General features: G+C 40.8%; 1 protein-coding gene and 2 long non-coding RNA genes across 5 annotated transcripts in view; 1 reads left to right on the top strand and 2 right to left on the bottom strand.

Moving 5' to 3' along the window:
- Positions 1-10,905, bottom strand: part of LOC145445185 (uncharacterized) — a 44,356-nt gene extending 33,451 nt beyond the window's left edge. For all 3 annotated transcript variants that reach the window (XM_080323339.1, XM_080323340.1, XM_080323341.1), the window contains exon 1: positions 10,551-10,905. In XM_080323339.1, the coding sequence (XP_080179465.1) occupies positions 10,551-10,791 (241 nt within the window). In that variant the 5' untranslated portion in view covers positions 10,792-10,905. The remainder of the gene's footprint in view (positions 1-10,550) is intronic.
- The window catches only part of LOC145445226 (uncharacterized), a 186,329-nt gene that overhangs the window by 95,469 nt on the left and 66,179 nt on the right, over positions 1-24,681 (top strand). The gene's annotated exons all lie outside the window — the stretch shown is intronic.
- LOC145445223 (uncharacterized) overlaps positions 1-24,681 on the bottom strand; it is a 145,368-nt gene that overhangs the window by 67,005 nt on the left and 53,682 nt on the right. The gene's annotated exons all lie outside the window — the stretch shown is intronic.

Below are 24,681 nucleotides of genomic sequence, written 5' to 3'. Positions count from 1 at the left end.
CAGAGAGCTTCATGTACAATGCATATTGATGCATCCCAGAAGGTATAAATTTCCGACAGCATGAGCATTCGACTGAATCATGAGATGTAAATGATTGTTTTGCTATGGAAATGAGATACTAGCCTTTTGTTTACTAAAACATCCCATTTTAGAAAATGTCATGGCATGTTCCCTCGCGCATATTATGGCCTTTAATTTAGTCGAAGAGCAGTACGGAGAAGTTGTATGGATACGATGTTAACACTTTGCGCGATTCGTATACGATGATTAAGAAATATGGCGTAATGTTAAAATCAGAGCTGGTCAGTAACGAAGTACTTCTACTTTTTCGAAGTACTCAAGTAGTTTTCCTCTACTTCTGGTACTTACTCAAGTAGATCTGGTTTTCGCTACTTCTACTTCTACTTCTACTTCGCAATGTTTTGTGATCTACTTACTTACTTTTCGCTATTTTCAGTTTGTCAAGTAGAAGTAGTTTAATCCCCCCAAAAGAGGGATAGCCTGAGGAATTTCGGGGCTGTTTCACGGAGTACCAACATTTAATTTTCATAAAAGTCAAATAAAGCCCAGAACTTTCGTTGCGCTTCGCGCACAGTAGTTATGGAATGACAAACATGTTTTCACGAAAGTATCGGTGAATATAATGTAGGCAGAGGATTGCGTGGTTCCGTTCCCACCGCATTGTCGCCCATATGAAAAAGTTCATCACAGTTATATGGCCCATCATGTGTGAAACTGATGTTTCGCAATCAAGCATTTACTTATCATATCGTAATCTAGCAGTCCATAGCGTGTACTAATCTGGAAAAGTTTACTCTGACTTTGTTAGCTTTAGACCTGTTTTAGCATACCACCTTTGAAACTTTCTGGACTAAAGACATGAAATATATTTTCCGCTTTTAGAAGTAGTATTTATATTTCACTTTCAATTCCCAGTATCATACTTTGAGTTCTAATTAGTATCAGTTCTTTTGTCTGGAGAACATACATGTTGAAGGATACAAGCAAGTATATAGTAATTCCTTTAATTTCCGGAAATAAAACTACACAATATGACATTTTTACGATCCAGCATATCAACGTTTACTAATCGCGTATAGTGTTTACACCGTATCCGATACAACTTTCTGTATTGCTCTTCGACTAAACTGCGGGCCTTATAGTATGTGGGAGAGCGCCATATCATGACACTTTCTGAAACGGACTGTTCGAGTGAACAGAGGATTAGTATCGCATTACCATATCAATACTATTATTTTCATCCCATAAGGCAGACGAATGCTTATGTTGTCCAAAATTGGATACCTCCAGGTAAACATCAATATGAATCAAGCTCTGCACCTTTCGCATAGCTCAATTTTTTGACAATCCATGCGAACAAATCACGATCTTTTTTACAACTACTTACTAACTTGAGTAGATTTAAAGTCAGTAAATTCTACTTCTACTTCAAGTAGTTTTGGGTTGCTCATGGAAGAAGTACTTCTACTCGTACTTGAGTAGACTTTTTCGTCGCTACTTCTACTTCTACTTGAGTAGCTTTCTTGACTACTTTGACCACCTCTGCTTAAAATGCCATATGGTGTAATTGTATCGTAGGAAAATAGACGGCGATGCTACACTTGCTTTTAAACTTAAACATATATGTTCTCCAGACAAAAGAACTGAAACTAATTAGAACTCAAAGTAATGATACTGCGAGTTGCGAACGACAAATTCCAATACTACATCAGAAAAGCGGAAAATGTGTTTTATGCCTTTTGTCGTGACAGTTTTAACGGTGGTCTGCTAAAACAGATCTAACGCTCAAAAAGTCAGAGCCAACTTTTCCAGATTAGGACACGCCATGGGCTGCTAGATTACGATATGATGGGTAAATGCTAGATTGCGAAACGGTAGTTTCAAACGTTATGATGGGCCATATTTACTGTGACGAAATATGTCATATGGGCGACAATGTGGTGCAATGCAGCCTGCAACCTAAATAAGATTCACTTTCGTGAAAACAAATTTGTAACTCAATATCTACTAGATGTGAAGCGCGACGGAAATTCTGGGTTTGACTTAAATTTTCTCAAAATTGAAAGTTAGAACTCCGTGAAAACAGCCCGAGAATTCCCCAGTTTCTCTTTCTAATTGGAGGGTTACACTACTTCTACTTGACAAACTGAAAATAGCGAAAAGTAAGTAAGTAGATAGCACAGTGGTACAATCCGCGGCTGCAACACCAGTGGGTGCCGCTTCGAGTCCGACCGAGGTCGACTTCCGAATTCCGATACCTAAGTGTTGGAGGTTTACCTAGGCTCCTCCTCGCCACCTCATCCGCTTCAGCGGTGTCTTACAAAAGCCTAGAGGTGGGCCGTGCTATAAGTCGGTAGTTACTGAAAAATAAGAATATCGGCCTGGTGTAAATGACCATAGTAGTCGACAAACACCATGAATACCCTAAAACAAAAAGATCACTAAATATTATGAAGTAGAAGTAGAAGTAGCGAAGATTCTATCTACTTGAGTAAGTACCGAAAGTAGTGTAAAATTACTTGAGTACTTCGAAAAAGTAGAAGTACTTCGTTACTGACCACCTCTGGAATATTAGTTGAATTTTTTGCAAACATCCTGCGATAGTTTTTACAAATCTAAGGTCACGGAGCTGGGTAGGCTACTGTAGCCAATAAGCGAGACACGTAGAAAATATGGTTTTATAATGAGAATTCATGATAAGATTTGTCCGACTGGTTTTTCTGGAAAACATGGTCGAAGACCGTGGGATGAACTAGTATAGGGACTAGGGATGTGCAACGAGTGAGTTCAGGTCTATGAGACTCATTCATTCCGATGCCAACCCCTTCTGCGTCAGGTCAAAGGAAGACGTAAAGATTTGGCCAACAAACCGCTGATAAAATGCGGTGCCAAAACAACATAGTCGACAAAACCTTGGCCAAAAAAATGAGCGATGCCTAATGGCCAAACCATTCGATATGGATATGATCCGTTGTCTGCACGGAATAGCCCCGTTCTTGCAATATGAGTAGACAGTAGTACAACTGCGACACGCGGAGGTAGTTAATTCACCCAATTTTAAATCGCGTGCGTCAGACATATTTGTAGAGCTGTGTTGGATAGAATTGTGTTGTGCGCGTTCTGTATGTCATACATGTCCGTAAAATCGTAGCATACTACTGTAATATTCAAAATGAATTCCTTTTCATGGGTGAGCTCGGGTCGCCAGATGCCCCAAAAACTCAGATTTTGGTGGTAGTCTAAAACGCTGCTTCAACGTTATCAAACTGTTATGAATTCTCAAGTTAGATTGGTCTAAAGAGCAGAACACACAGTATCGTGAGCTTATTTGCTCTTCCCACATACTCGCGATACAGAAAATTGGAAATTGAAAAAAAGTATCATAAGGTAGCGAGCTCTAATGTGCCCACTGCCCACTGCCCACTCTCTTGCCTACTCCTCTTGATCGTTTGGAGTTTGGACATTATTTTCCAAGACATAAGGCAAAAGCCTCAACACAAACAGGTGGGTTTTTCACCCTTTCGACATACTGGAGCCTCCTAGACCTTTTCGTCAGCTCTCAAAATCGATTTCTTCCAGCAAGCATTTTTCACTCGTGAAAAATACGTTGTATTTTGGATAGGAGTGCAGAACAGATTTTAAGACCTACCCATCCACGCACTAGCAGACGTTCTTGTACAAAACCCAACAACTTGTTTGGCCGAGAAGGGTTTTAGTGAAATAGTTGAAATGAAAACGAGCGAAAATAGTTGCCTTATTAATGAGACACTACACTTGATAGCTTAAGATACATAGTAGCCAATTTGTTGCACACCTGAACAAATAAATGTTGTATTTTCATCTTCTTTTTGCATAACGATTTTCGGTTAGTTTGTGCGAATGAAATTTAATCTACAAAAAAAGTGCGAATGAAGTTCAAAAAGGTTGAAAAGCACTGCGCTATGGCTTCAAGTCTGTTTTTTTTGCGGCTCGCCGAAAATCCAGACCATCGTAGTCCCCTCTCCACATCTGATGTAGGGGCGTCCTCCGGTTTGGGGGTTTTATGTTCGTTCTAGTCTATTTTTTTCTCAACTTATAACGGTTGTTATGTTGTTTTTTGATTTTTTCTCAACTTATAACGGCAAAGATTTACGTTATAAACAGCCGGATTATCACAGCCAGCATTCAACTCCGTCGCCGCAAACTGCACCTCGTGTGTGCGTATTCACCAACATCTCCAAACACCACTGCCCTCCCAGCTGCAACGCTCGCTTTCTACGACCAACTAGAAGGCATTCTATCAACCTACCCGCAGCGCGACATAACCATGCTGCTTGGGGACATGAATGCCACGTTGGCCGAGCGCTCGCAGCGAGTTCGCTTCCCAGTTGACCACGAGAACAGCAACTCGGAGCATTTTACCAATCTGCTCGACCGCTGCGACCTCATTCCTCTCAATGCCAACTTCTCTATGAAGCCGAAGCGTAGGACGACATTTGACGGTATGCGCCAACGCAACACACGCCTGGATTATATCTGCTGCAATGCTCGCGTGAAGGCCTGTACGGAAGACCTCGCAGCACACTTCGAGACCCTGTTATCTACACCTTCACCGGACATCGATGTGCTCGTTGCACCGCCTTCACTAGCAGCAAATCCTCTAGCGATCAATACAACCCTGATCACGCTAGGTGAGCTCAAGACAGCCATGCGTGGAGTACCACAATTCAAGGCCACCGGCACGGACGGCATCCCAACGGCTGCTTACACCTCGGCGTTGCACCTGTGCTCCTCGACATCATGAATGGCGTCCTCGAAGGCGGCCTGGTGCCTCCCAGAGTGGCTCGTGAGCGAAATCGTCTCTATCTACAAGAAAGGGGCTGCGAGTGACCCAGCGAACTACAGAGGCATCTCCCTGATGCAGACCGCTGCCAAGCTGTTCGACCGAGTACTGCTCCTTCGCATACGTGAGCAACTCTCTACCAAGCTCCTGAATGCTCAGAATGGATTTCGACCATCTCGCGGTACAACAGAGCACATCCTGGTACTGCACACAATCATTGACACCTGTCGCTCACACAAAAAGAATGTTGTGGCCGTCTTCGTTGATTTCGCGAAAGCCTTCGACTCGGTCTCGCGCCCAGCCATGGCGGAGATCCTCAGATAAGATACGCCATTGTGGCCCTCTACACTGACACACGAGCGGTCGAGCGCGAGTCCGAACAGATGACGGCCCAGGCGGAGATTTCAACACTTCGACTGGTGTGCTTCAAGGTGACACCCTGGCACCATTCTTGTTCGTGGTCACCTTGACTTCGTGCTACAAACTGCCTTCCCGGATAATACGAACTTCTTTGAATGACAAAATACCATGTACCCACAATGTAAATTTCCTTGCGATTCGATTCTACATGCCTGATTCGAATCATACGGAACGGAAAATGATTCGAAGCAACGATTCGTTTTGCCCATCCGTATTGACGACCAATCACTATAATCCACCGTGATTAAAGTCAAGCACATTTTGTGTAAACGCTTCCACGTCCACAAGTTCCGTGGATACAGCCGTGTAAGCGGTGTCTTATAAAAGCCTACAAGTCGGCAGCTACGGATAAAATTGAAGAAAATTAGCCTGGTGTAAATGACCAATGACCATAGTAGTCAACAAACACCAAGAATACCACAAACAACAGCATGTAAGCGCACGCGGTTGGAGGCAGACATTGTTGAGGGCCGCTCTACAATACCACCGTCCACCATGCCCACCAGCAGGGACAAGAAACTACAATCGTACGTAGACCTCTTGCATATCAGAATATTTTATCTCCGCCTAAGCCACATGTCATTGAACGATGTCTGTAATCAATCAATTCCTAGCAGCATTTATAAAAGGTCAGCAACAGGTCGCTGATTAAGTTAGCAGAAGCTCACACCTGTCTAGCTAATAATGACAACTGTGGGGACAGAAAGGTTTTGAAACATCAAATTTCCTTGATTGACAAATTGGGAATGGTATTTCGCTTTGTAATAGTCGAATGCCTCCTGCCGAAAGAGGCGGATGTGTAGCAGGATAGATCCCCGTAAATTACCGACTGTCAAAACAGCAGACCGAAGACGGTCGCGATCTGCCAATTCAGTGAAACCAATTTCAATGAACGTGATAACAACAGCCGACGCTAACGCATCCGTCTCTCAAAGCCGGTACTCCCGCGGGCTTCACGTGCGACTTTAGCTAGCGTCTCGTATCGCGAAAAACATAATTTTCGGTGCTTCACTCGCAAATGCTCTGCTGGCGTTAGAACCGCATATCAATGTCCTAATTTCAAGTGCGGGTGGCGGTTACTCTATCGCAACCATAACTTGCAATTACCTATATGTACAAATAAAGATCGCATTGAAAGCCACAATATGTAATGAAATCCTGCAGCTAATAAATAGTTACAGTGCTAAACGTCCTAGCATACAGCCTAAGAACAGATCTGGCGAACATAGACTTGTATGAAAACATGTAATATATGACGTTCAAGAGCGAGGACAACCCATTGTTCATAGTCCCGCTGGAGCAGTGGTTCCCAACCTGTGGTACGCGTACCACTAGTGGTACGCGAGGGTCTTCCAGGTGGTACGCGAGTACATTCAGTTTTTTTTTTCGACCGAAGGAAGTTATTAGTTCAGTTGGGTTGATTTTGAATTTTTTGAACTAGTGGTGAAAACACAATTCCATGCATCTCATCAACCCGGGCTGATAATGCCTAAATTAATAGAATTTGTTATTACTAGGGCGATTTTGCTTTATAAAATTGAGCGTTAAGTCATAAAGTTGTCAAAATTGTTTACAAATTCAAATTTTTTTGGACCCCTCCATTTCGTTTGTATCGTAGATTTGATATTTTCCAGCTTGTAGCCCACTTTATAGGCCTACCGTTGTAGGCGACGCATTGTCTGCTCATCGTGGATCATAAACTGTTAAACGAAACAAATAGGTTGACAATTGATATGGTGTTATGCTCAACGTACCGCAATATCCTAACTGAAGCATGACTGCTTGACATTGCATGGTTATTTTATCAAGAAGCGCATGATGAAAAATTGTGATGCATGACAACATTGACAGTATGAAGCAACATGTTGTGTCACAAACAGTGTACGCACGGCTTCAGTGTTGCCAGCCAACAACTACTGCTGTTAAACGGTATTTCTCCATTGTTGGCAAGCTACTTAGTACGGACAAACACTTTCTACACGAGAATGTAAGAAAGTATATTTCGTTGTACTACAACAAATTTTAATTAACTCTACCATAATACGTGGTGTAACTACTGGGCCAGATATCGTTAAAGAAAGCTTTTTCATGTCAAAATTTGTCAGTTTTTAGGTCAAAAACGCTTTTTCGTAAGGACAGACAGTCCCACTCCCTACCAGAAATGAATATAACATTATGTGCGAAAACACCTAATTTGCGTACATGATGTCAAAAATTGGCCAAAATCAAGTTTTTTTAGGTCAAAATTCTCCAATTTTTAAGTAAAAAACTCGCCCTAGTTATTACACCTCACATAGCTCAAATACGTGAGTATGATGTCATGTGAGTAGATGATGTGGTGGTAGGACATATCCTTAATGAGTATTCAGAGCAAATTAACACCGAAAACATCGTTATATATAGACTACAAAAGACATATAGGTTTAATTGTCCATGGGCGGCTAAATGACTGGCACCGAATGTTCCTGTCTTGGCAATCTGAACCCCAGAATACGAATTCCATCTGGCAGGGAAAAATTATATGCCAGTGAAGAAATACCAATTTGAAATCGTGTGCGTCTTTTAATTTAGTACGATTGGGCGACAAGGATATCTAAAACTAGATATTCCTGTTGGGCGATATCCCTGTTGGGCGATTCTATATTTTTTGATATAGCAGACAGGAGGTCACGAAATTACATCATGCAACGAAGTCATACCAACGGGTTCGCCCGCCCGAATATGTTTAAATATTAGTTACGGGCCCTACAGTTTCCAAGACATCTCACAATGTTCGCTCTACGTTTTGATGAGTCTGCGCACACTCAAAAACTCACTGCGCAGACCCTTGGACAACAGTGCGTAACGACTAAAAAAAGGTCATAACTTCGGTTTGTTGTGCGCAACGTAGATTTTCTGTGCGCAGAGACCGTGCAACCCTGCGCGCGTGCGCAGCTTAGAGGGAACATTGCACCCCACTCAGCTCTACCGGTAAATCTGGTAACGTGAGCAGAGAGGACAAGAAATTGATAGCAATATACATACAATTCCTGATCATATTGACCAATTCAATCGTTAATTATTGAAATTTTTCGAGCTTCGCGCGTCTAGGCGACAATAGCTAGCTCAGTAAATGGACACCCAATGTAGATGACTAGTATCAACAAATAGCGGATAGCCGAAGGGGGGTCTGGGGGCGAAGCCCCCCGTAAGTTTGGTTTATCTTATATATGTATTTACCACCTATTCATTCATGCATTATAGAAAATTTTGGTACCTAGGGCAGCCAGGCAACACAAACTTTGCTGACCATCAAAATCACGCTACGGGGTTCTTGGGGGCGAAGCCCTCAGAAGTTTGGTTTATCACGCTATGGATGCGCAAGGCAATCGTTTTTAGGGGGTTTGACGAAGTGCTGTTACGGCCCTCTCTCTTACTTATTATCTTTATTACATTCCTTACAATATGAGGTTGGGGGGCGCTGGAGCACGATAATGTTTGAAAGGGGGCGCTGGAGGAAAAAAGGTTAAGAACCACTGGTTTAACTAAATATAAACCATCGATATTGGGGTTACCTAGACACGGTACTTAATGGAAAACAATCTCATCGTACCAGACTTGGACAGATAATTCGAGTTGTCTAATTAGGGCAGTGGTTCTCAGCCTTTTTGTCTTCACGGATCCCTTTTGGACCGTCACGGACTCCCGCGGACCCCCTCAAGTTTCAGTTGAGATTTTGCTCAATTATCGTGTAACCGTCATCTGCCTTGTGCAAATATTAGCTGTAGCTGATAAACAGCAACAAAATGACTTTTCACGAAAGTAACATAACACTGTATGTAGAAATTGGATAGATACACGCTATCGTGACTTGAAAATCCGCGCCGTCGATTTGATATAAATGAGTGCCGAAAATCCATTTCCAAAAAGATAGGTGGTGGCGAATGTAATATTAACGGGTAACGCTTTCAACGGCCCCTTTGGGTATGATCGCTATTCGCAACACATATGACACCAAAATTGAGAAACAGGATTTTTTAATAAACGTCCATCCTAGTCTTTTCAATGTAGCAGCTCAACTTGAATATCCTGGAATAGTGGTTATGTAGGAGAAAATGGATTCCGTAGCAAGGTTTCAATCCCTTTATTGGGACAGATTAGGAAAATACATCACGAAATTTTATTTCAAACTATACTGTTCACTAATTTGCTGAGACTGACAAACATTTCGAAGTCAACCTAATTGACCTTAACACTCCAACTTCATATTTTTTCCACAAACCCCAACAAAATATCCCTAAACGACAATATGTTTTCATCAGTTGGCTATTGGGGATTTGGCAATTAAAATGAGTTTGCACAGTAGGATATTTCATCTCTGAGGGCCATTCTGTGGATGTGAGTTCTGAAGTTTTAGCAGTTATGAAACGAAACTGCCTCGTGATTTTCCTAATTTAGAAAATTACAAATGGGTTATCAATCATTTTGCAAATTTAGGGGTTTCGCGGACCCCCGGTTGATAGCCACTGGATTAGAGCAAAATTCCGGTAGTCTAATTCTAATCTATTTTTGTTAATGTTTCTTTGCTCTGATTCAAATTCTAATCTAATCTAATTCTATAATTTGTGAAATGTTTCTATGCTATAATCTGAATAATAATCTATTTTCTGATTTTCCTGATATTGATGCAGGAGAACTGTATAGTGCGAAATGAGCCAAGCTTGGTGTAACCTATAGGTATTTGCCATTCTCGTGCTAATGAGAATGAACTCTGATTTGATATGAACTGAACTTGATTCAATTTCCAAGTTTTCGCGAATTCCGTAACTCTAATTCTAATATGATTTGAAAAAAACTGTGTAGTTATATTTCAAATTCTAACGTGAAAAAAGTGTATAGCTATAATTCTGATTCTAATCTAATTTCGAAAAGCTGAAAATTTTCTTGTTGTCCAAGTGTGCGCCGTACACTCGTACAGCCTGATCTTACGGGTAAGCCCCCAAGTCGTTTTCTAATCGTCTCGGTCTTCGTAGTGTCTGGGCCACTCTGTGTAGATGACCCCTACACTAGCCCCATGATTCGCTGGTGGCGCAGCGCCATCAATGGTGTATGAGAGATTCTAACGGCAGCAGCGTGAAGCCTCACTGTATGGGTACAACTCGCCAGTGAATGCAGTTTGTATGCCCATTTTTCGGTTCCCAATATTTGGGGGGGGGCGGTGATCGGTGTGGAGCTTCAAAAGGGGGCGATGAGTCGAAAAAGGTTGGGAACCACTGGCCTAGAACAACCGTCGAAACAGAAGTAGCACCTTGTCGCTTGTATCGCGGAGATGTCAGCGAAGACTCGAAGCGGCTAGTGATACTTTCCAGTAAATCCTGTAACATTCCACTTTCTTCCAGGTCACTGAATCTTTGTCCCTTATCATCTCGAAACCCATCCGTATCCAATGAATCAAATTCTGCAACAGGCATGGCTTGCGTCGCATCACAGGCCCATGCTGCAAAGTACAACAGAAGCCATATCGCGGCTTCACCACCACCTTCGCGCATGATGCGGTGTCTCTATATCGTTGTATTACTCCTCGTTCACCTTATTCGTAACGAAAACCTCTAAACGAATTTAGTACGGTAAAAGTGTATCAACAACACGCTACAATATAGGTAGAACAATAGTCGCGAATAATAGTAGCCTACTATCTTCCGGAAAATCCTGAACTGGCATCACGCCTAAGGCAGGCTTTCATAATCATATATAACGAGCACAACACTATTTTCGTAACATAAGCTATGAGCGCATGGAATTTGATGCACAGACAGCAGTTATCACTATTTGTTAACACAAGCACCGGCGTCAATTAGTGTGGATTTGTCGCGGACGATGATAAAATTGGGCCCCGTTATTTTGCTTTGCGCGACACCAGACACCTTCTACGAAACTGGCTGAGAGGATTGACTTATTAAGCGACTGAATGACGGCAACTTTCAAACGGTTTTGTCAGTTCATAAGTTGAAGCATTGTACTGATTCTTGAATAACGGGGTCACCCGAGCACGTGTACGCCTGCAGCATTACGAAACACTTTAAGATATATACTCGTCCTCGTGTACTGCACACTGTATGGTCCAGTGGAGTCCTCTGTTGACCCTCACGTTAGGCTCAATATGTAAATATTAAGTTAATTGCACCATACTTCACTACAGAAACACCTCAAGTAAGGTCACAAAAATAGTTTCAACTGTATTTCTTTATTCCTTTTCTTGCCAATTCTCAGATAATAACGACCGCAGTACAATTAGCCTTGTCGAGTGCTTTAATATTCTCCGCTGTGTGATATGTACACAATACACATGACCATCATCTTCAACATTCTGGTCGCACCGTTGCATCTGAATCTCATATAACGGCACCACAATCATAAGCTTAATATGTTTTCTTGCAAAATGACCTTGAATTTGACAATTAGAAAATCACTTCCAATCTGAAGCCTCTGGTATACACGCAAGTGCAGTGGTTATGACGCCCTGCCTTGGATACTCTTGATATTCCTTCTACATATTTGATGAGAACGCCCAACACTAGGAAGAGATTTTTTTATTCTCTCCTGTGAATTCTCACATTATGAAACTTTGGTTAATGCGTTAGTAGTATATATGATCGCTCGTGAGGTGGGTGGGGTTCTTATGGGTGCGGCGGTGACTCGTATTGAAAACTCGTGGTGGTGACTCGTACTTTCAGACCCCCCCCCCCCCCCCTTCCGCTCGTAATGTGCCATGTGTTCTTATGGGATCTCTGGTGATGGTACCCTTTCAGGTATAGGCTGCGTCGGTGATGTGCCGTGAAAACTCGTGGTGGTGATGGTACCCTTTCAGAGCCCCTATCGCTCGTGATGTGCCATTGTTTCTTATGGGATCTCTGGTGATGGTACCCTTTCTGGTATAGGCTGCGGCGATGATATGCCGGTCTTGTGTGCTACCGTTATAGGCAGGGTTGCCATCGACATAGACCCAAAAATAAGGACATTCGAAAAATTAGATTAGCATAAAAAAACGTTTTGGAACTTACTTTGTATTTGTACAAGCCGTGGCATATCACATTCCATACTTTTCGCCAGAAACATTCTGCTCCAGCAACTCCTTGTTTTAGAAAGTGCTTCATGGATCTCACGAGAGCTCAGGTCTAGGTTTACCTTTACTCAGGGCCGAAACAGCACTTCATCAGCCCCCCCCCCCCAAAAAAAAAACGTTGGTCGTGCCCCCCACCCCCTATAGCAGAGGTCTCAAACACGCGGCCCGCGAGACCATTTTGTGCGGCCCGCGACGGCATTTTGGATTTCGAGGTATTCGACAATATTTTACTACCAATTTTTGAGAACTTAAAATTAGCTCTAAAGCTACTCCAGAAGCCTGAAACTACTCATCGAACCTCACTAATACATCAGTTTCCACTCAGTTACCACTCAGTGGAAGATCAACTATTACGTGACATTACTTGTTTAATATGGTAAAACATGACCTATTGATAATTCGTGACTGAAAATTGTGATTTGGACTTGAGCGCGACCCTCTGTAGAATTACTCGTACTCGTTCTCGTCACGTCAAACGTTACAATACCAAACTCACTTACAATGCAACATTTGAGGCTTATTTTGGCGAGTTCCAGGGCCACGAACAGAGTAAATTTATATTTTCGCAATCAGTACCGTGGTAGCATTCTATTGATACCCGGTTTATCAAATTTAGGCGAACGCAGGACAAGGCGGTCAAAAATTACCGTCAAATTGCCTTTGACCAAATGGAATGTGTGACAATAAAGACCATTTTCACTGAGCGTGGTGGCCCTACGAACGGGGGGGGGGGGGGGGCGGGTCTGGGCGAGACTTACCGGGGCCCCCCTATGAGCATCTAACCGTAACTTCTGGGGGTCTCCGCCGCCCAGACCCCCTTTTTGCATCTCTTATTCTTATCATCTCTTTCACCACGGTAAAGTTCGGTCAGGTGCTGGATTCCACCATGTCTATTATTGCATGTGTGCAAGGATAGACCAGGGTTGTAACCAAGTCACATGGTTCCGAGTCACGAGTCAATCTTACTTTTGTGGTTTTGACTCGAGTCAAGTCGAGTCATTTTCAATTCATCACCGAGTCGAGTCCGAGTCCAAGTCACCGTTTATAGGGTCAAGTCCGAGTCATAGTGTTATGACTCGAGTCCGAGTCCAAGTCACAGTATTGAAGTCATGTTCAGCCCATGTTTTCAATCCTGCTTGGGTGATATCGAATTCCTTGCTTGCCAAACATGCTTATTTTGTCCCTATCAGAGTCTGGACACATGTTTATTTAGGCCGATAACGCACAGTTCCTGGCCTCATTTACCGATGCTACAGATAGACGGGACAGTCCGCCAATTTGATAACTTCACTAGTCTTAGAAGTTAGAATCAAATATCTGTCTTGTCAGTCTGGTACATCACAAATACAAGCATTCAGTTTTTATTACGAGCACGTCGACGACAGCTCACAAATAGCTGATTGAGAACCAACGAATTCAAGTCTACATACTATCTGATAGAGAACCTACTAATTCACGTCTACATATCAGGTGATAGAGAATCAACAGATTCATGTTTATGTAGAGGTATTTTCACCATAGGCCACCATGCTGTAAAAGCGTGCATGCAGCTATGTGCATTGTGCAGTGACAAAAGAACGGATACCTTTTAATTGATATTAATAAAGGTTTTCCCAATTGCAATACAGACTACATCACAGTTACAGCATTGGAGAAATAATTGTAGGAATGGCGCTGTTACAAAACATTTTTTTGAATTTTCCGGCTACTTCTTAAAATTGTTAGATTGTCTAAAAAACTCAAATTTGGCTCAATTCCAACAGGTAGAAAGCAATGCTATGAGAGAAAATTTTGGATTAATACGAACAGAGATTTTCGAATTTTACCGGCTAACTCATGATATTGTTAGATTGTGTGAAAATATGATTAATAGCAAATCTGGCTCAATTGCAACTAAAAGAAGCGAAGTTATTAGGGTAGGATATTTTGGATATGAAAAAATAGTCGGCTTACTACCAGTATGTAATTATATTATATGAAAGAATTTCTCACTAAAAATACTCCATTAATTTTCAAATCTAAAATTTTCTCCTCTTATATCATTGATTCTACTTTTTAAAATTTAGCCAGATTCAGTGTTCTTTTAATGCAACATAACAGTTTTATCAAGGTAGCCACCAAGTAAAATAAAAATAAGTTATTTTTGAACAGCCCTATTGTACAAACATCTCACAACATTAGCCATTCATTATTACTCACGTGCACAATGCACATACCTCACAAAACGTCAAATGGACGGAAGGTATTGTGTGTTTTCTTTTCACATACGGCAGATCAAATCAATGATGAGTTGCACTTCAAAAATACCAAATTGGAAAGGAGATCCTCAGATATATTAAAGTGGCATGGCCTTAGAATAAATTCACATCTACTGAATACACTTTTCACTGGTGCACTAGATGCAGGAACTGACAAGCATTTTGAACCTCACTGAAGAGCATTGGATACTAATTTTTTCTAGTCGCCCAAAAATGCCAAGAATCATCGCCTTCAAATCTACACTTGGGCTTATCAGTCTCTTCCAAGTACTTGACCATCTGAGTCATTGCATTGGCTCTAATTGAACTTTGCTTCGATTGTTTGTTTGCTAGATTGATTGTTTGTAGAATTGAAAAGTCTTGTGTACTTTGATTGCAGAGGATTTATTACCTCTTCATTACTGGATGATTTTGCACAATGCATTGCTACTATGTACCATTGTCTGTTGTTTTACGGCGGCACATCTGACATCAGACGAGTGCAACGAAAGCAGTAGTGACAAATAGCGATGTCGGCAGAATCTGTCAGATGCGTTGATCGAGCCATTACGATTCGCAAATTCTTCGTCTTCGAGTCATATAAAATAAGCCAAGTCAATGACTTGGGTCGAGTCATGCGTAATGACTCGAGTACAAGTCGAGTCAATCCAAATATTGACTCGAGTCGAGTCGAGTCATTTTCCCATTTCAAGAAAATGACTTGAGTCAAGTCGAGTCACAAAAAAATCGTGACTCGAGTCTGACTCGAGTCGAGTCATGACTCGAGTCATTACAACCCTGGGATAGACTACATCAAAACTAAGTAATTCTACCACATGCAGAGACGTGATGATTATCGGGATACGGGACTTTTCGAACAAATGCAGAGATTTGATGATGATTGACACATCTGTACGGAATCATATTCTTGCTTGGTACACGGATTTCCATGTTTATTCGTTATTATCCTTGAAAAAAGCCCATCATCCAAATAGGGGGGCTTCGACCAGGGGGGCCCGGGCGACCGCCCACCTCACCCACCCCAAAAGCCACCACTGGGCCCGTGAGATTTGCTTGTGTCCACACCATATAGGCAGGCCGTGTTATTTTTGGCATATGCCAAAACTGCCAAAAATAACTTATTTTTGGCATTTTTCGATTTTTATTTTTGGCAGTTTTGGCATCGTCCTCTAAATAGATAGTCTCAGCCTCGAATAATTCACAAAAACGCTTTATTTGGGCTAGTTTGTCAAAAGACACCACAAAAAGTGCCAACAAACAATAAGAAGAAGAAAAAACCTAACGATTTCATAGGTTAATAATATCAAACGAAACCACAAAATGTGCAGTATTCATCGGAATCGGTGCCAATAAGCAAAATAAAAAAAAGAAAAGCCTAACAAACACGCTCAACAGCTGATTGTTACAGCTGTTGAATAGACTTAAATCGTTTGCACTGTAACAGTGCTTCCAAACTCAGGTCAGCTAAGTTTCTCCTAAATTCATTTCTCGCCCAGCGAATCTGGGAAATATCGGCTTCAACAGTAGCCGTTGAGGGAAAGAATGTTGCCAGTCATCCACAAAAGGTTTTCAGAGCTTCAAAATCTTTGGAGGGCCGAACCGGCTTGCATGCATCATGAAAAGAGATCACTTCGCCAGTGCCATCGATCTCATCGCGGAAAGAATTTTCTTCCCGATCCTTTTCCAGGAGTTTCCTGTGTTGTCTCTCAACACATTCTATTTAGTAGCCCGACTATAATTTCTCCTTCAGTCTACCGATATATTTTCGGAGGACTTTTGTCACTTCAGGTGACTTTAATATTACTAACTCACATGGAAGAGTCCTGGGAAGGTTAGCTTGTTTAAGAACATTGACGCAACAAGACTGTCTGGCAAAACGAGACCATGAAGCTCAGAAATAGCCAGACAGTTCGTTGAGTCACAATGTTCAACTCGAGCACAATGCAAAAATCGTGGTTGATTTTGGGGGTTCCAGTTCCATGAGCAGAATATAATTTATATTTTAATAATCAGTACTGCGGCAGCTTCTCATTGATACACGTTTTATCAAATTTAGCGCTCGACAAGCCGGTCAAAAATGGTCGTAAAATTGCCTTCGGACAATGGAAAGTATGACGTAAACCAAATGCAGTCAGCCGTTCAATCTCGCTGTGCCCACACCATTTAGGACACCATGCTTTCACCCCTAATGGGTAGGCTGAACCCAGATTAAGAAACCTGCCTTTCACCAACGCTCTTCTCGCTTGTAACGCGGTCCTGTTAACACAACACCATGAACGAAATACATTATTTGGCAGGTTGTGTTATTTTTGGCATATGCCAAAAATTGCTTATTTTTGGCATTTTCAAATTTTTATTTTTGGCAGTTTTGGCATCTGGCTCCTGAAATGCCAAAAATAACACGGCCTGCATATAGGACACTATAAACAAACTATCAAACTGGTAGGAGAAATAGTAAAATATCAAAAGCAGAATTGGACAACTAGAAAATATTCAGCTTTTCCAAATTAGATTAGAATTAGATTACTGTCATTTCGCTCTAATTTAGTGAAATTAGACAACTAGAATTATCTAGTTATCCAACCATATACTTGGACAACTAGACAATTTTCAGGTTTTCCAAATTAGATTAGAATTAGAATACTGGCATTTTGCTCTAATTTAGTGAAATTAGACAACTAGAATTATCTAGTTGTCCATGTCCAAGTCTGATCAAAAGGCCGTATAGCTTGCGTTACGTAGCATATTTAGATATTTAAGCATATAGGTATGGCAACCGACATTGGCATTATGTTGCCCCTTTGATATAGTTGGTTACATCCCGTGTCATCTTGGGTATCTTTATATATGTTATTGTCGCCAATTTAATGTGGCGAGTATCAACTAGTCGTAGCCTACGCTTCACAGCTGTAACGAACGGATTTTTCGGCGTTTGCACATTTCTATTGTTATTGCACAGATCCATTATGTTCAAGTTGTTATGGATCTGTTCCAACATTCGAAGGTAAAGTGAAACGCTGATTCTATTTAACTTCCGTAATGACATGTCAATATAGCCTAGTTATCAGGAGTAGACCTATGCTCGAAACCCGGAAATAAGGCCTACTTTGAAATACATTGAATTCCCCTATTATTGGTGGTGCGGCCCGCGGCGCCATCAAAAATAGGAAATTGGCCCGCGAGCACATTTGAGTTTGAGACCTCTGCCCTATAGGGTGATAAACCAAACTTCTCCACCTCGTTGTGATTAGAGGCGTCAACCAAGATGAAAAAAGGCTGTAGGCCCACACCACGTTTAGACAAAATAATTTTTGAGCGTATGGAGCAAGAACTCGAGTAACAATTAATGCTTGTAGTCGTGGTCCTGGCCGAATAAAACTTATTTGCGATGTTGGAATCGGGGAATAATGTTTTGAACAATTGCGATGTGCAATCGTTGGTAAGGAATGATCGCTGGTGTTTGACAGTATGGAATGCCCAGATACCCTCTGCAGCAGCTGACTCGTCGTCCGTGGTCGTTGGTGCTGATCGACTTGTGCAAAAATTATTCATCGACTGGCTCAAATTAATCATTATGACACACTTCTAGTGTTTTCGGGTATCAATGTGAGTTGAAATAGCGGTCTTTCCTATGGCCTCCAGGTTGATGTTACAATTGCAAATATTGCTATGTGCGAAACACTCGCCCTTCAAACTTCGTTAGATATCTTTGAATTCTCTCTCATAATCGTCACGAAAAATGTTTTTACGCCTGTTCATTTTTACTAATCAGATTTAGCCTTATTAGTAGCTAAAACTATGTGCACAAGTGCAATATGATTTAGAAAAATTAATCAATGATTAATATAGCTTTACTACTTATTAACCAATGTGTCTACTGCACTGCGCCTTTTTTCATAACGCAATAAATGCTGCCTTCCCCACAGCTTCAGCTTATTCTGCTGTAGGCCAAACAGCAGGAACCTGGTACTGCTGTTTACTGCTAAAATGACGTCCGCCGTGGTAGCTTGGTACTCACGGCCCGAGCTATCTCACTACTTAGAAGTCTAATCTTATGGGGTGTACGTCACGAGAGTTGCTTTCCTTTATGATGTCATAAAATCTAGACACAAAAGCATACTTTATGAATATTATGCAACACAAATACCAGATGAAAACGATCGAAGTTCTGTAGTGGTTGAAAATAAGACAAAATAAGGACGCAAGTCGAAAATGAGGACATTTCTTAGAAATAAGGACACTTGAGTTTTCTAAGACGTGTACCTTCAAAATAAGGACAAATCTTCGAAATAAGGACGGTATGGCAACCCTGGTTATAGGTATAGTGATCTCTGATGAAGTGGTGTTGAATATGAAGTATTGTAAACAGCGACGCCATTAGTTAGCAAGTATATTCAAAATTATTATATATGACCGATTCGAGTTAATCCTAACGTTTACGGTGATTGGAACTTTAATATATCGTTATTCTTATGGACGCGGCGGTGATTCGTACTTTCGGGTATAGGTTGCGTCGGCATGTCGTACTTTCAGCAACAAAGGTGTGAAATAGTTTGCTAAATCTAGGAATCAGTCGCAAGGTAATGTTTTGGTAATTAGTTTGCCACAGAGCCGGCGTAGACGGCAATTCGAATATCAACAATAATCACGCTCACGAACTAACACTTCAAATAAGTGTGAAATATATTACAAACCCCGCGATCGCTCACAAGATAACACCCAAGACATAGCCATCTCTCGCGACTTGTCATTACATACATTCCAATCACCACAGTGTAATATGTTGATAGTTTTTTTACTATTATGTAATAAGTAACGAATAAGAGAACCGTCGCAGACGGTGATTCGAAAACCAACAATTTGACACTTGCCCGCGACCGCTATATGTTTTCACGCCTCCGGAATAGTGGTTGACTTTAGTTGCGTGATTAGATCCATGAAAATATTCAATCAATGTGTTAATTTGTCAACTTGAAATGAAACTCACTACACAACTCAAGTTGATTCGTATCTGAATGTTTTAATTCGGTACAACTCTAACCCTTTGAGAAATCCTTTTAACGCGATCTGTTGAATCGAACGTAACCTGAATATTACTGACGCCAACATTCAGCCGCATCGGATTATTCACACATTCCGCGCCGCTGTTTTCACACCTATAGAATCAATACCAACTATCTCTTTACCGAAAATATTCAATCATTTTGGTAATTTGTCAACTTGAAATCAAACTCTTAACAAATACACACATCCTATCATTTACCAACTCCAGCATCACCAAATAATCCAGCTGTCGGAATCCATTCGTCAGATGTACTACAGGTAAACTGAAATAATCAAAAATGAAATATTTTGACTTTAACATAGTGTGAATTGAAATAGGTTTGACAAACATGACTATCAACTTTCAACCCGGCCATATTTCGAGATTATGCGCATATTGATTTGAAACAAGTAATGAAACCTTACAACTCTATTCACGACTGAGTTTTCCGTTTGTCAAATAGAGTTTCAGTAACTAATATCACTATGGCATCGCGATATTTTAATGTGTTACTTCACACAATTGAGTCAATCAATGAAATAACCCCTGTTGTTGTAAACTTTTCTAACTTGACAACCACTTGTGCATACCGCGATCGAGTTGCGACGCGATGAGTTAAATTGGAATATTTCAATCTACTTTGTCGAAACCTTGAACAAGCTATCTGGTTATGTTTTGTTGCAATTGAGTTAACGGAAATAGTATTACGTCTCGACATTTTAACACCTTACCATACTCCAAAGAGTCAACAAGGAAAAACCTTGTCAAGTAAATCCGTTTGTAACTTACCCAACCAATTCAACAGTATCCGTGTGGAAAGTAGACAAGATTACGCGCTACAATCTAAAATCCATAGCTAGTTCGGTTGTAGTCATATAGGCTACCGCCAACTCGTCTTTTCTCTTCAACTGTAAAAGTCGTTACTATTCTGCAAGACAAAGTAATTACTACTCGATATATTTTGTAAGACAAAAGTAATTACTACTCGGTGCAGGCGACTTGAAATTAACATAATATGTTTGAGTATACGAGATTTGAAAGTCTGATCAACGTAGTTGGGAATTCATTTCTTACAATCGAACGCCGGTGTTATATTCAAAGTTATCATGCATCATAAGGATTGACACATTGGTTTGACATACGAGATTTTGTAATAGTCGACCACGACTTGGTTATTAAATTATGACGAAATTAGACCGGGGTTGTGTTAAAGGTTATTACGATACCAACAAACTTTTCAGAAACATTATTATTAATATATCGAGTTGTAAAACTATGCGTGTCTGAAATGTTCTTGACTGGAAAATTATTCCACCTTGGTACAAATCACTCTGCGTATCGCGGATATCAGAAAATATTTTACAAATGTAATTGTTTCCAGTAACCAAGGCTAAAGATGAAACAACAACATCGGTATTATTACATTTGACAACCAGTACAATTGTTAAAATCTGTCGTTCGCGATAACCGATGCTAAAGATGCAATAATTCCATTATTCATACATTGAACACCCGATACAAAATGCTTTATTATCGCAATTCGTAACGAGTAATTGAAGCGACTACGTGCAGAGTCAGTATATCACAATGCCATGTCGTTACTGTTTAATCCAACAATTGATACGATTTATTGTCGGGATTTGTGACAGCGCATTGAAACATACACAACTTACAGAGTGTGAAAATATCACTTTGGGTATCGAGTACCGTTTGAAGCGTGCGATCAATACGTAATTCCGTTCGCACTCTCTAAGACATTGTGAAGTCTAGAGATTTACACTTCAAGACTTTGATCAACACAGAAGCAATTTGGAATATCGTTACTGGATGCATCCTATTCTACTAGACTTGAGTAGTGCGCAAAACTCATAGCATTAACAAAATCGTAATATGCGCTACACTGAAATCTACAAAATGTGTTTGTATTGTTGCTCAAAGTACTGATCATAAATTATCATTTGAATCTTCTAAAGTAATTGTAACCATAAAACCAAACTTGCGAAAGTCATTACCATAACAATAGAATATTGTAGGTTGCTTGCTAAATGTATGCCGGAAATATTTGTAGAACGCTCACGACCAAAGAAATCGGAAATTTCCCCCATTGTCATTCGTCAAAGTAAATGTCGTCACAATACTCATCCCGTAAAAGACCTTACTTGTATGTGATTGAATCACCAGCAATTAACTCGCTAAATAAAATCCTAAGGGAATTTCACTCATCAGATTACGATATTAAACAGCGTCGCTTAATCGGCGTAGATCGTTTTTTTTTAATGCAAATCATATATGTCCAGCAGAAAACAATTTTCACTCGCTCGGTAATAAAACCAATGTGTTGGTCTCCATTCGATATTTTGTTTGTGTCTAATACTTTACAATAAACACACTGGAGTGGTTGAGCTTTACATCATCAAGCTGTCATTTGTAAATCAAGATTTCAACCAACTTGTAACTGTCTCGTTTAATTAACCGACATTTAGTGATTGGTGAACATACCAAACGATACACATCCACTTCTGAAATACTGTGTTGATCTTAATTTCCATCATCGTGATAATCGAAGTACATTTGTTTCGAATTCGAAACAACTGGCTTTTCTATGACAGGATAATTTTTTGACAAGTTATGCTTGGAAGATTGGTTGCATATCGCGAAAAATAATATACCACTCATATTGATACTGTTAGTAGTGAGGATTGAATCGTTTATGCCCCGCCAATCCCAGAAGGCCACGTCTCCTTAATTACCACGCCTACATTGCCACATCATCCGCCCATTGCCGCGCCTATAGCACGCCCATTGCCACATCATCCACCCATTGCCGCACCTATAGCACACCTATTGCCACATCATCAGCCTATTGCCACATCATCTGCTACGTCATCTGCGCCGCATTATCAAGCGCCACGCCTATAGTGCCACATCATCCATTGCCACATCATCACCGCATTGATTGCCGCATCTATATGACACGCAGCGCCGCATCAACCAGCGCGATGTCGATTGCTGCACAGTGCCACATCATCCATTGACTCGAAATCACCGCATTGATTGCCGCATCTATATGACGCACAGCGCCGCATCAACCAGCGCGATGTCGATTGCTGCACCCATGACACTCATTGGCACGTCAAAACTTACCTTAGCTAGAATCGAACCTGGTTTGGATGACTATAATTTCACGTCGCTCACCACCAGGCTATTGAGCAAACTAGCCGTATTGAGCTGTTTTGAGAATATAACCACCGATTCTCTCTTAAATTCCGAGACAACACCTTTTTCGAGTTATTACACATAAATGTAAGACTATGTTAGTGTGTACTATAACACTGTGTCATCATTAATTAGTCAATGATTTTGGGGAATTCTGCAAATGCAACTTGATAATACAGATATCACAACCATAAACGCCTACGATCACGCAAAGCTCATGCACCGCGCATATTGCCGAATACTATTCCAAGAAATGGACGCGTGTAAATGCGGCACGAATATAGTTGCTTACGATTCCAAGAAGTCGGGTCACATCGACAATATGAATTAGAACATTCTAAATATAGTTGCGATTCCAAAAAGTCGGGCCACATCGATAATGGGAATTAGAACATTCTAAATATAGTTGCGTTTCCAAGAAAACGCCGCGCTGGCGTTACGAATTAGAATGTTTAGTTCCGACGTAAAGCAATTCGCATTCTGAAAACTTCACATTTCTATTACAAGTATTGCCATGTGCGCAGGGATGCAGGTATCGCAGACGAGGTAAGACCAATGTATTTTCGTGTCAATTTAAACTCAATTTAGCTATAATTTCTCGATGCAGCATTAGCTTACGCGAATTGTGAACGCAGATTGATTTACGTTGAGATTTCTCCAATAGCTAACGTAATGGTGAGTCCTGCGCGCGGCTATAATGTTAACCGGCAATATAGCCGAAGTCGCACAAATTCGAATGTATACGCAAGTTTTCTGTTAAAGGTAGACTATCTAGGCTCGCTTATTACTCGAATCTCGGTGTGGTTATAATAATTAGCTAGAGCAATAGTTTATCACCTATATTTAAATTCGCTCATATCATTTCAGATCAAAACGCCGACATCGCATATACGCAATTTACGCTCGGAAAATTTCGCATTTATCACAACTATCGCGCTATGCACTTCACCTAATGACGCAGGTGAGTTAGGCTACATTTCCGTATAGATTCGCACTAAATTTGGTTATAATTACGCGGGTATGCACTTCGGATTTGAGATGGATGTTAGTCTATGAATTCTTGCTTTACTCACGACCTAAAGTTGATAAATTGCGAGTTGTAGCAAGCATCTAACTACTGAGATTATGCCGATTTTACAAGTCCATAAGCTGCTGCTTTTAGATATGTGATTTTAATAGCTAGTGCACTGATGCTTTTCCGATAGTGAATTAAATCTATAGCTAAACCTATGTCTATGCTATAATTTATCTCCCATTTTAAAACGCTATGCCACTGCGGGTTGAAGCTATAACATTTCAGATCACTGACATCACATCTGTTCCAGACGCTAGCGTTCAAGGCTACATCTTTGCGCAGCTATATCTATATCGAAGAAGTGTGCCGAGGTCGTATCATTTCAACTCGCTCAACTATAGCATAGATTGTGCCCACAAAATGCAAATTCGTATTAAGTGTAGCCTGGCTAGCTTCGCTTATTACTCGATGTTCAGTAACGCCGTATTAATGTAAGCTGCGTTTGCCGGGGCTATAGGAACGAAGTCACTCAATACAAATTCCTGGCTCTTGCTAGATGATGATAATATGAAGCCACTAGTCCATAAGCTGCTGCTTTTAGATATGTGATTTGCATTATGCCGATTTTACAAGTCCATAACCTGCTGCTTTTAGATATGTGATTTTAATAGCTAGTGCACTGATGCTTTTCCGACAGTGAATTAAATCTATAGCTAAACATATGTCTATGCTATAATTTATCTCCTAAAACGCTATGCCACTGCGGGCTATAACATTTCAGAT

This window comes from Botryllus schlosseri, chromosome 8, assembly GCF_051294905.1.
Source record: "Botryllus schlosseri isolate E-star chromosome 8, Bs_hap1, whole genome shotgun sequence".
Lineage (NCBI taxonomy): Eukaryota > Metazoa > Chordata > Ascidiacea > Stolidobranchia > Styelidae > Botryllus > Botryllus schlosseri.
The sequence above is the reverse complement of the archived record's forward strand: the minus strand, read 5'-3'. Positions and strand labels throughout refer to the sequence as shown.